This window comes from Anoplolepis gracilipes, chromosome 8, assembly GCF_047496725.1.
Source record: "Anoplolepis gracilipes chromosome 8, ASM4749672v1, whole genome shotgun sequence".
In the NCBI taxonomy this organism is placed as follows: Eukaryota; Metazoa; Arthropoda; class Insecta; order Hymenoptera; family Formicidae; genus Anoplolepis; species Anoplolepis gracilipes.
In genome coordinates this window covers 843054-855998 of record NC_132977.1, presented here as the reverse complement: position 1 = coordinate 855998, position 12945 = coordinate 843054, and the positions used below count along the sequence as shown (strand labels likewise).

The window sequence follows — 12945 nt, the reverse complement described above, 5'->3', positions numbered from 1 at the left end:
ACAGTTTCATCGATTTTCTGAAAGCTGTTGTTGATCGAAAACATGAAAAGCGATATTGAACATATTCAATCTCGCAGGAATAAAAAAAAAAAAAAAAAACATTCACTCACGTTAAGAATTCATTACAAAATTATACATATTTTTGCATAAAAAAGTTACATTTGAAAAAAAACATACAGATATCGTCCTATATGAAAGAACAACATAAAAATCCGGTCAACTTGATTATTTCACACGGTATCGTTTTAAATGGCGAGTAAATTATGTTATCGTGATTATATATCCGGGAAGCAAAAACTCGTATCGTGAACATGAAACTTAAAAAGGCAGTGCGTTTTTTTTTTTTTTTTTTTTTTTTTTTGCACAGCACGCTAAATTTCACCTATTTCCATTACGCGTTTGCTCACGAGAAATCTGCTGTACAATAGCGCTTACGGATGTAATCGAGCATCTAGCGAAAGACCTTGACGAACGACATTGATAAACGATCCCTTAGTTGCGTTTCAACTAACCGACTCGGTAGGATCGTATAACAGCTTGGTACTAACAAGCTTTGCATATATACGCACGCTAGATATATGTTTGTGATCATAAGTTTCTGCGCGAATTTTGTTGCATGATATGCATACATCGCGTGGATTTTAAGCATCTCGCTGGGAGTTGGTAAAGTAAAGTATCGATCGATAAGCGAGGGTAATTCTCGCGTAACATTCGAGGTGTAATGCCCTACGAAACCCGATGTTATTTAAGCATAAATGTAGATTAATATGCGCGACGAAATATAACGTTGCCACAACTTGGTTGTAAAGCAATTCGTTTCGCAAGCAATATATTTAAAGATAAACTTTATGAAATCTCATTACGCAAAGTTGATTTATGCCCGGCTTTAAACGCATCAAATGCTTTAAATTTCAGGTACAACGACACGTATATACCGGTAATCTTAAGAAACCATATTTTCAAGACGAATCACGCTTAATAATTAATTCCGACGGTTATCGATCGAATCCCTCCTCCAGAGAAACAGCAGTCTCGCGTTCGAGGGAGCTATCGAAACATAAGGGGAAATTACGCCCTCTCCCTTTAGGTCTCTCCTTACGTTCCCTTCGCGGTAGCAACGACTGAAAATGAAGGCGCCGCAAGGAAATTTCGCGTGCGGGAAAGTGTCTGCCGCCGTTGGAATATTTAAATGCCAAGGGCCGCCAGCCACGTCGTAAGTGGCACTCTCGACTTTCCTCTAACCGTCTCTTACGCTTTCCGGTAGAAACAACGTCGCGGCGACCCGACCGACGTTAAACCCATTTCACCTCGATACTTCTTCGTCCCGTTGCGTGCGAGATGGAATTTTCATTCTACGCAAAGAATATACCGTTTATATGTTACTGGAAGCAAAGTAGGTTGCTTTATCGTGGTTAGATTCTCGAAATTGCTAAAAGTCGTGCGCATTTTTACACTTGTGCTCTTTACGTTCGAGATTTATGCCGCGCATTATTATATTTAGCGTTCGCAGAAAATGATTTTCTCGCGTTAACGCGAGAAAGCCAGATGTGTCGAAATTGCTGCATTAATCAACCGTTGTTTCTCGCGTTTGTGTTGCAGGTGCAGGCTCGTATCAAGCCGACGAGTGGCCAGTGTTGTGTCGAGTGGCGCCGAGTGACGGTATTTAAGTGTGATTCTGATCGTTCCTTTACACGAGAGATGAACGAATGATCGGACCACGGTGATCCCTGATACGCGATGAGGCCGAAATCTTGCTCGCTGTTCCTCTTGTTCTTCTGCGTGCTCCTACCCGGAGTGGTTCGTCCCTTCACATCCGGCGAAGGTAAGTCAAATTATATATTTATATTCTCTCTTTCTCTCTCCACTCTCTCATATAATACATATAAATATAAACACACACACACACACACACACACACACACACACACACACACACACACATATATATATATATAGAAAACTCTACCGCACCATTCCGTCTCTTCTGCAGACTCTAGCCTACGTCAAGGCAAGTTGAGGAAGAGATCGTTAAGTTTGCCATTTAACTTATGCCGAGAGCCTATAATGATCTCCCATTCCCGTGGATACCAAGAGCCGCGCGGCTGGAGTATTCTCGCTCCAAGTACTCGCGCTAAATGCAATGTCCGAGTACTACTTTACGCGAGTCCTTCTGTCGGATGTAGGCATCGGAGAAATGTATAAGAGAAATTACTGTTAGACTGTAAATTACATTATATCGTTGTTATATCGTTGATGGAACGCTCACCGATCGCGTTAATTTATCTCGTTTGTTTCAACCTCGAGATACATATTTTTATTATTTTTTATTTTGCGGGAAAGAGTAAATGCAGTTTGATAAATAGCATTTATATATTAATATATTTATAATAATTAGGACGGTGAACGCGATCACTTGAAAATATCATCCGTCAACGCTCTGGATTGCAATAACCAGGAGCAAGACGCGTAATATATCGTGATTCAGGTGTTTTGTTAACGATCGTGAGCGGAAAATGAAAACAGGGGTATACCTTTTGCGAGTTACAGGAAGGAAGGAAAGTCGAGCGTTTGCGGCTAGAGATATATACGAGATACGAGCAAGCGTTACGAATACGCGCGGGAATATCCGCCGCGAGAACGAGATCGAGAGAGAGACTGCTAATTATACGGCGAGGCAGTCTGACTGATTAGTCGTCGGTATAACCGGCCGGTTACATTATACCAGCCCGTTTTCGATGATGGATTGCACTCTCCCCAGGAGCTACTTTGGAGAGCGACCTCCTGGACTATACATATGGTAACCCCTATGCTACGCTCTTCTTTCTTCAATCTTTTTCTCTCACCAAGGGACACCACGGTCGACTAATTAGTGCTCCCGACATATCCTCATCATCGTCGTTCACGACAGATTATATCCTAACCGCGACGCGGATATTTGCCCTGGTGCGCGTGCGCGCGCACCAATGTAAAAAAGGCGAGCGATAATCAATCTCTGTTAACTAAGGAAAAAAGAAAAAGTATTGGGCGCGACATCGTCCTAAAACAAACACATTAATCTATCTTTCGCGCGTTGTCTAAAATTTCGTGCGCATCAAGTATAATCGCAGCAATCACCGCCGCAAGTTACCTTCGTTAGCTCGTGTGTAGGATATAACTGTTTCCTTAGTGAAGGAAAAACGGATATGTATGATTTAACGCTAGCGCGAAACGAGGATACAATTATGACTCGCTAACCGTCTTCTCCTCCAAGATCTAACTATATAATCTTGGCTGCACACGCTTGCCTCTCATCCTTATTATCTCGCACGAAACGCGCGTTGCCCACGCGCGCGCACGCGCACACACACGTCGACAGGAACAAACGGCGCCGGCTTGAAAACATTCGTTTTCCATTCCCCTGGGTACGTGCTGTACAATAGAAATCGCAACATAATGCGCATACACGGCGTACACATACGTCGTCTTCCTTTGACCATTTTTCTCGCAGGATGCAGCATCGGGTAGATAAATAATTCCCATTCTAGTGCGCGCATCCTCGCGATGGGAGCTACAACGAGCGCGGATATTCTTCGCAGATAGTGCGAGTCAGCATTATGCGCGCGAGAAATCATATCTCACATATGTAGGTACGCGTCGGTACACGTGCTCGCAAAGTGTGCTTTCCATTTCTCACGCACGTCTCTCGGATAAGTAATAATTATCTTCAACAGACACGTCGCGAAACAATGCGGATATAGTAACGCGGTTAAAATTGCTGTGCGTGAAGACTATACATTTACTTGTCTCATATCGAAGACTTCATTGTACATGATTAGATAAAATTTAATGAAGCACGATTGGTTCGAAACACCCCGCGTAATGGCATAGGCACGACTGGCTGCACCTATCAAGCATATGAAAAAGATTGCAATCTATTCTCCAAGTCATCGCGTGTAACTCGCAGATAATTGCCGCACTCGTTACTATCATCGTTATGTGAAAAACAAGCCTTAATGGCGATATACTTAGAGCGCGCTGATAAATATACAATTACGGCCTCTGACCTCGTAATAATTTCAGCGAGAGTTAGACGGCGCCTATCGCGTCTAACTCTGTCGAAGGTGCACCGCGTTGAAGAAACGGACGCGGCGCCATCAGTCTTCTCTGGCTCTACCTGGCTCTACCTGGCTCTACCCTATCTAAAGCGTAATCATCAACGTCGTCGTCGTCGTCGTCGTCGTCGTCGTCGTCGTCGTCGTCGTCGTCGTCGTCATCGGGCAGGAAGCGGCGAACAAATGGCGAACAAACGGCGCCTAGGCTGCCCGCTCGCACAGCCATTCTCCTACGCGCAACTCGCCGAGCGAAAGAGCGCAACGTATTACAAGACACGCACGCACATACACTCGCACGTGCGTGAATAATTACCTTGACGATTTATCGCGACGTGAAATCGCGTCATAATTTCGCCGTCTTGAGCGGGCCGGCGCTGCCGCCGCGCCGTGCGGCGAGAAAAATATTAGCCGCGTTAATAATTAACGGGTCGCCTGCGGAGAGGACGTGCCGCTCCAACGACTCTGCGTTCTCACGATTTGGCCGCGCCAGTGGCCGGTAGCCAGCCGTTGCACCGCACCCGGTTTTCACCGTTGCACCATTGCTCGTTCGCTCGCGTCGCGCCAGTGGCGACGTGCAATTTTTCAACCGCGCTCGTTATCTCACGACGCGACGCGACGCGACGCGACGCGACGCGACACGACGCACGGTTCGCGAATTTCACGTCCGGAAGATGTATTTGGTTCGAGAGTTTTTTACGACGCGCGCTTCAGGCGGAAGCGCGTGGCGATACCGCAGCAGCATCCTCGCGCGCGCCCGCAAAGCCCAAATTCGGGCTTTCACCCGAATGAAAGCTCTCCGCATCCATTCCCCGGGCGCGAGTATTAAATTTATGAAACCGATAGCGGCGCGCGTGCGCTCCGCTCCGCTCCGCTCGAAAATTTATGTTCCGCGACGCGGGATTATGCGGAGAAATTGATCGTTAATTCGTGCGCGTTCAGAACTGCTTTGTGATTTACATCCGAGCTTACGATGCACGTATATGTATATGTATATGTATATGTGAGGAACGGTTTGTCCGCAACGGCAAAATTGATTTTGTAATCGACATTTTTACGACTCCAGCGAAAGAATCACTTGTCAAGATTTCGGCCGTACTAATGATTCGAGATATCTTTGCAAATAATTTGTTCCGTCCCTTCGAAATGGGGCTTCTTTAATCACGTGGTATAGTAAGTTACACGAACCATGACGAATTCGTGTATCGGCAATCACGGTGTTTCTAATCATACCTCACGCGAATGATCGCGCTATAAATCGCCGGGCGTTATATCATCGCTTTCACGATCAGATTCGTTATCCTCGATCGCAGCGCGGCGCTTACGAGTACATGTCGAGAGAGGATAATAGGATCCCGCGCGAATGCATCGCGCAGATTCGAAAGGGATCCGCTACTCACGCCGACCGGTCGGCCGGTCGGCCCGGTCAACCCTCCCACTTTGATAAGTATCATAAGTAAATCGCGATTATCGCGAGCGATATAATCGCCGATCAAGAATGTAGCCGGCTGCGCGAGCGATGGCAGCCGGAGAGACCAGAAATCTGCTCTCTCGCGAAATCGCCACGGGCAAAAATGCAAAAGCCGCGAACACGTCAATTGGTACGCGCGCTCCTTCGCTCTGTCGTGCAATTACCCGATTGATTCCAGCAGAGACGGTCTCTCGTCCCGCCAGATTCGAAAAGAACGGTTCTTATGACGAAGCAAGGGAGAGAGAGAGAGAGAGAGAGAGGAAAAAATGTAATAAACGGCGATCTGGATGGAATGAGTACGAAAACACGAAAAAGGGGAGAGTTTTTTTTAATATCTCGTAGTCTCTCATCGGTATCCGACCGATCGAGAAGGAATCGCGCGTTTCTTCTCGCTGCGACGAAAGGTCAGGTCAGCTTTAATTATCGTAAATCAAACGAGCGGCCGCCGCACCGTGTCGGTCGAGGAGGTCCCGAGTTGCGCAAGCACGATTATTGTTGAAATCGGGGAGAATATTGGCGTGGGGAGATAAGGGGGGGGGGGGGACCGAACGGTGCCTCGCGAATGTGCGAGAGAACGGCGATCGTGAAATATCGACCGATCGGATTACGTTCCTCGGAGTCGTGATATTCTCGCACGATAAAACTGTTTTTTTAATGAGATTATAGCACACGGTTCTTATGATTACCTTCAATTAATTATGAAATTATAAATAACGAAACAAGAATATCTGATGTAAGCTTAAGGATTATTAACGATTTCAAAATCTATCTACGTCAAGAATATTAATATTACACCACGGCAGTTTATATTTAAGCAGAATATACATACATAGTAAAATATGCAAAATTTTCTTATGCAAAGATTATGATAAAAATCACATGTTTTATAATTATAGAGGTTACATGTATATAAAAGTAATAAAAAATAAAAATATTCTTGAGAGAATATCACATAAATTTAGCTATAAAACTCATCTTATTTTGACTTTGTTTCATCACATTCGCTTTCATTTCAAACAAAACAGAACGGATCGTTTCAATGCAATTTTATTGTAGAATCGTTACGTGCACATTCGATTCAACGTAACCGCAGCGATGATCCGCTATAATGTTACATGGAGCGCGAATTTTCATTCAGTTTTAACAGCCTGAAACTATAAAAAGATGTGTTTGTGAGAGAATATCGAGCAAGTGTATCGGCATGACGTATGCGTATGCGATTCGACTTTGCTGTTATCAATACACTCTCTATAAGAAGCCACCGCGGGTGGTAACACGCGAACAGTCGTATCTGATTCTGTTATTCGCTTAATTACACGCCTTAACGTAGCGGCGATGCCGTGCCGCAATCGAGTCGTGTAATACGCATCATCACCCTCCATTTTCCACTCTTTGCACCACTCTCACCCTCACTGCTCGTGCATTTGCGAGCTCTTTAATTCATTTAGTCGCCGTCGACGCATACGCAGCCACCATACGTGTATTACGCGCTTCGGGCTATATTCGATTATTCTTTCGCAAAAATTGTATTTCCTAGCCTTCCTATATTTCGAGAACTTTTTGTGAGAGAAATTTGGAAAAAAAAAATTTACCACATACACAATTAAATCGGGGCAAAATTAAAATCAACTGGAAATTAAGCAAACGATATCACTACGAGCTTAAATAGCCCGTAGGGCTGTTCTATCAGTAATTCTAAAATCCTATCGGTAACATGTGCGCTACTTTCACACGCATGCAAAGTAATACGCTCGATAAGCAATCTCCCTCTTCATCTATATCTGGGATTAAGATGTATCGACTAATCCGGATCAATCGGAATACTTTAATCCGTCCCACCGTGTCATCTCGTCGCCAATCTCGCCGGAAAAAAAAATCAGAATCACGATCTCTATCAATCTCTCTTTTAGATCGTAACAATCTTCATCTACGTTGAACCGTATCTCTCACGCATAGATCCGCATCTCTCACGCATAGATCCGCATACGATATCGATCGATCAAAAAAAATCATCGACCCACTCGTTGTCATCTCTCTCGTTAATCGACATGACGGCTCAACAAAGTTTCGATGAACGCGGAACTTGACTCATATTATTTGAATCTGGAGGTCGTGATCTGTGAACGGTTTAGAATACAATGGTGACCCGACCTGACTAGGCGCCGTTCACTATTGTGACGACACAGTACGTCCGCAACATCCTTCAACCGGAAACGGACCTCTTCGCTATGACGATAATTCAATACGACTTTTCAGCTTTATTGTCAACTCGCTTTCTCTCTCTCGAAAACCATTCAAAATATTTGTTCTGCACCTGGATCACGAATCTACTGCACAACGCGGCGGCTTCTGACTAATCCGATTTTAGAAAAGTCGCCGGAGGGATAATCGCCTTTTCGCACCTTTCACATTGTTCGAAAAAAGCGGATCGAACACTTTATTCGATAAGATTTGTTTGAAAGAGTTTCAACATGTTATTTTTGCATCTTCGAATCTCGCTATTTTTCTTATTCGTATCATTCGACAGTGTGTGTGTGTGTGTGTGTGTGTGTTTGTGTGAAGCTGGCATTTTATTTCGTGGGAATTTATTCATAATTGTAGAAAGGTCTGGTTTTATTCTTAATAATTTTAAAATTCTTGATAAATTAAACAAATAGTTCTGGCCATTAAATAAATAAAATTGCTCGAAACAAACTGAGACGCTAAGAGTTCACGTTGCGTCTCACTTTGTCCGCTGATGAATTTTTATTATATCTTGCCACATTTTAAGCGTATGAGAGTTTCGTAATAGTTTTACAAAAAATTCTATGCGTAAAAATTGTTAGAATATTTATTCAACAAATTAGACTGTTGGAGATAACAAACGCGTATAAATACCGAGATGAAATGCTATATCATATTTCGATAGTTTTTTCGACGACTTTAAAAATGAGATTTTGTGTTATTCTGCAATCACTTAATTTCTAGCAAGAATTTTATGCGTAAAAATTATTAAAATACATATATTTATATAGAATAAAAAATAATGTACAATAAAAATTAAATGTATTTTTTGCATATATTTTTCTACATTTTTTTAACACATTGTGCTCGTTATATGATAAACAAATAAATAACCGATTTGTACCGATATGTACCGATGCATTAAATGTTATAAAAAATATACAGAATTTATTTTTTTATGTTTTATAAAATGCAGATTAAAAAATAGAAAATTTTATTACTACATATCACATACCTAGTGTAAATGGTATGTATGAAGTTAATGTGTATTATTTTGTAGAAAATTATTAATTGTTCTTAAGAATTCTGGCTTCATTTTTAATAATTCTAAAAGTCTTGATATATATATATATATATATATATATATATATATATATATATATATATATATATATATATATTAAACATGAAACAGTTTTGGCTACCTATTAAACAAAAAAATCGCTCGGAACAAACTGAAATGCCAAGTTCACACTGCGTCTCACATTATCCTCTGATTATTTTTTCTTGTTAAATTTTAAGCTTTATAAAACAATATTTCTATAAAAAATTCTATGCATAAAAATTATAATAATATTAATTAATAAATAAATTAGATCGTTCAAAACGCCAAATGTTTAAGTATGATTAGATAGTACGTATTTCGATAGTACTACCGACTTTAAATGAAATTTCGTGTTATTAAAGGAGATTTCATGTTATATATCTCGATTTAATTTATTTAATAAATATTCTAACAATTTTCACGCTTTTAATTCAATTTTTTGTAAAACTATTGTGAAACTCTCAAATTTAGTAAGAAAAGCGAAACAAAATTGGCGGACAAAATAAAATGTAGTATCTTTAATCTATCAAAAACTCTAAAGGTATGAAAAATAAACTCGAAACTCTGAATAATTAATGAGTTTTCACGAAGTGAAACGCCAGTTTCACATACCGCGCGCGCATGAAAATCAGGGAAAGAAAACATCGTTGGGTCAATGTTGCCACGAAACAACGGCGGGTGGTGGTTTAGACGTTGCTTGATTCGCCAGCTAAAATAACAAGGTACGTGACGCGAGAAACAAGGAATCTCTTGTCTCTTCCTTAATTCGTCTTTCTTTCTTTCGTTCGCGGTGTATATCTCGTTCGTATACTTCGTGTATATCCTTCCTAACGCTCGGTACTGTGGCGAGCGTGGCGTCGACCGAGCAAGAATCTCTCGATGGTGTTCTCGGTGCTGCTGTTGTTGTGCAGGTACCTTTGTTAATTAAGAGGCGTCATGTGTGGTCTCTCACCCCGGTGTGCGGACGCATCATGAAACCGTACACGAATGCATCGTGTGACTCGTGTCTCTGTCTCGTCTCTAACGCGATACGTGGTCAACCCGCATAGTAGCCACGTGGGGTTCGAGGATGCGAATGCACATCGCGTTCATGTACACGTGTGTATGTAGCCGCTACCGTCCGTCTGCCTGCCTGCGACGCGTATCTAACGGAGACACGACTAACTAGCTTGCCCGCCGTGGCTAACGAGGAGGGGGCTCATGCTGGCGCCACGACCAGGTGATTCAAGCGACGATATGAGACCGGATACGTTTCCATCCGGGCCCTATCGTCCATCCGATCGAGCCGAATTATCGGAAACCGATGACAATTCTCTGGACCGGTAAAATGACACGATCGCCGCGCACGTGTCGCGTGATATCGCACGCGATTAGGTGACTCCTCTCGCTTCCTCGCGTCTCGCGTGTCCCGCGTGGAAAAATTTTTTTAGCATCGCTATATTAATCGGAGGATTAAGGTAAACGTACCTTTCGTATTGCGGAACCAATTCGAAATATGTACGCGCGACGGCGCGAGTTATAATTTAACGCGTGTCGCGTTACGTTACCCGAGTACGCGCGTATAAAATGAATAATGATCGTAACGCGCTCCGCGCGTTTACGGTTATCGAATATTCATTGTGGCCAAGATTCCACGTGACCGCTCCGAATAATTATCTAAAACCAATGGAGAAACATTTTTTTTTTTTTTTTTTTTTTTTTTTTTTTTTTTTTTACTGCAACAGACTCGACATTAGCGTGACCTGCTTCAATTAAGTCGTCCGCTTCGTGTCTGTATTCTCTCTCTTTGTGGTTTTATTTTCGACATTTAAAGACTTTACCATACTCGGTAAACTGCTTCGACGTAAGACAACTAACCGTGTTATTGGACGTTGGTAAAAATACACGCGAATCGATTGAATAACGACGCGACGTATATCGAATTCAAGTCGGCGCCGAAAGAAAAAGGGAGAGAGAGAGAGAGAGAGAGAGACAGACAGACAGACAGACAGATGGAGGGTTCTACGTACAGTCTTATCAATGATTCGATCTGGTCGAATTGTCGGGAAGCAATGAAAATCTCATTCCATCTCGTTCCACTTTCCGCACATCGCGTGACGTTACTCGATTAAATCCGCGTCTTGTTATCGCGTGTACTTTCGTTTGTGTGTATCCAATGTGCTAGAAAAGCCGCTATCGGAGAACGCTGCTGTATAACTCACCGTACAAATAGATCATGGCTACAAATTATACAACGTCCGATTGGCAAGACGAGAGAAGGCCGTAAACACGCTCGGGGTAACTGCAATTAAGAAACTCGGGTATAAAACCAACCAATTCCAATGGGGCTGGTGGTTGTTACATTCACGCCGGTATTAAACGCCGAATCTTCAGTTCGTATGCAACGTTACGTAATAATGTCAAAGATATATGACCAGCAATATACGACGATTTCATATAACATCCCCGCGTATGGAATACGTACAATAAAATCCCCGATGAATGCAGCGAAGAGCTATACGCATGTTCGAAATGGTTAACGAACTGGTCGCATGCTCCCAAACGGCTAACGAGAATTCGTATGGATGAATTCGCCATCAGGAGAAACCGGGTAGAATGATTTCGATGGGTTCTATCGGCCATTCGATCTGCTCGAATTATCGGAAACCGATGAAAATCCTATTTTACTTACGCGTCTCGTATTCGTACGAATACGTCGCGCGTTACCAAATTCTGCCTGTGACTCCGACGTCATCGTTACGTTCCCGTTCGGGGAACCTAACCCCTCGGCTATTGCCAATCCTATTGTAACGTCATCGCCATCGTGAATCGCTCTCTCTCTCTCTCTCTCTTTCTCTACTTTATTCTTTTCCCAAAGGCGGCTATATATTTTTTAACGCGCCCCCTTAATTTTGTCGACTGGCAAATATTTGTTTCAAACGCACGTAATGGAATTAACCGACAAACGCGTAGCGATTGTTAACATCCAAAATCAGAGAACATCAACATCAAATCGTATGTATATACATTGTGCGTTGCTAGTTGAAACTGTTATGTTCAAATGTATCTCTATATATCCGTTTCGCCGTACGCTTAAAACAATCAATCGTAAGACAATGCGTGCATCTGTATCGATTCCGTAACATATCTCGTTTATCCGGCATCGACATCGGCATCGACGCCGTCGTTGCAATTCATTGACTATGATTCAAACAATGTGTGAACGCGTTTCGCGCTAACCTGTTAGTGTTAACAGACGTACGATATTTTCATTCTTGTATTTATATTGCAACATCCGATTGCTCGATATCGGACTTTGGTTGACAAATTGAGCACTGTATAACAAAAATGGAATACGCGAACAGTTTATTACTGACGCATTTTTTTAAGCTTTGCTAAAGAGAGAGAGAGAGAGAGAGAGAGAGAGAAAGAGAAAAAAGAGCGAGAGAGGCAATAGTGTATAGGGTGGCACGTTAAATTGTGGCCCCCGGCCAAATGTCGCACGGGGATAAAGGTCTAACCACTCGTTGGCGGAAAATACATCGGACTTGTGCACCGGTGCACCGCGTAAATCCGAAAATTCATTACTGCAGCGCGCACCGCGATTGTTCATAGCCGGCATTTCCTAGTCGGTCTGCGCGAAGCGACGCTGCATTAATGGCCGGGCGTCAGGATTTACAGGAGAGACACCATTGTGTTGACAGACAAATATAAAATTTTCACGACTCCGATAGAACGCGCCATGCGTGAATAATGATCATCATCGAATTAATAACTGAACCGTGAGTTACGGTTATGGTATATTTAGAATGTAGATGATCGATTCCGACACATGCTGCTTCGTCAAAATTTTCATTATGAAACGTTAAAGCCGGCGCGGCGTAATGATAATGTGAAATCGATTCGATTTATTACGATATAATAGACTCTCGTATCTTTTTGTCACATTTAATTATTATGTAATTTAAACGTACGAATCTCCACGACGGTGGTTTGCAGATCGATTTAAAAAAAGTGGTTTTACCTTTTGCAAAAAATAATAATGATATAAATATTTATGATACTAGTATGAATTAAGT

At 42.4% G+C, this 12945-nt stretch overlaps 1 protein-coding gene across 2 annotated transcripts in view; it reads left to right on the top strand.

Moving 5' to 3' along the window:
- Positions 1-12945, top strand: part of LOC140668976 (netrin receptor UNC5C) — a 33476-nt gene that overhangs the window by 8520 nt on the left and 12011 nt on the right. For both annotated transcript variants that reach the window (XM_072898342.1, XM_072898343.1), the window contains exon 2: positions 1600-1822. In XM_072898342.1, coding sequence (XP_072754443.1) covers positions 1738-1822 — 85 coding nt within the window. In that variant the 5' untranslated portion in view covers positions 1600-1737. The remainder of the gene's footprint in view (positions 1-1599; positions 1823-12945) is intronic.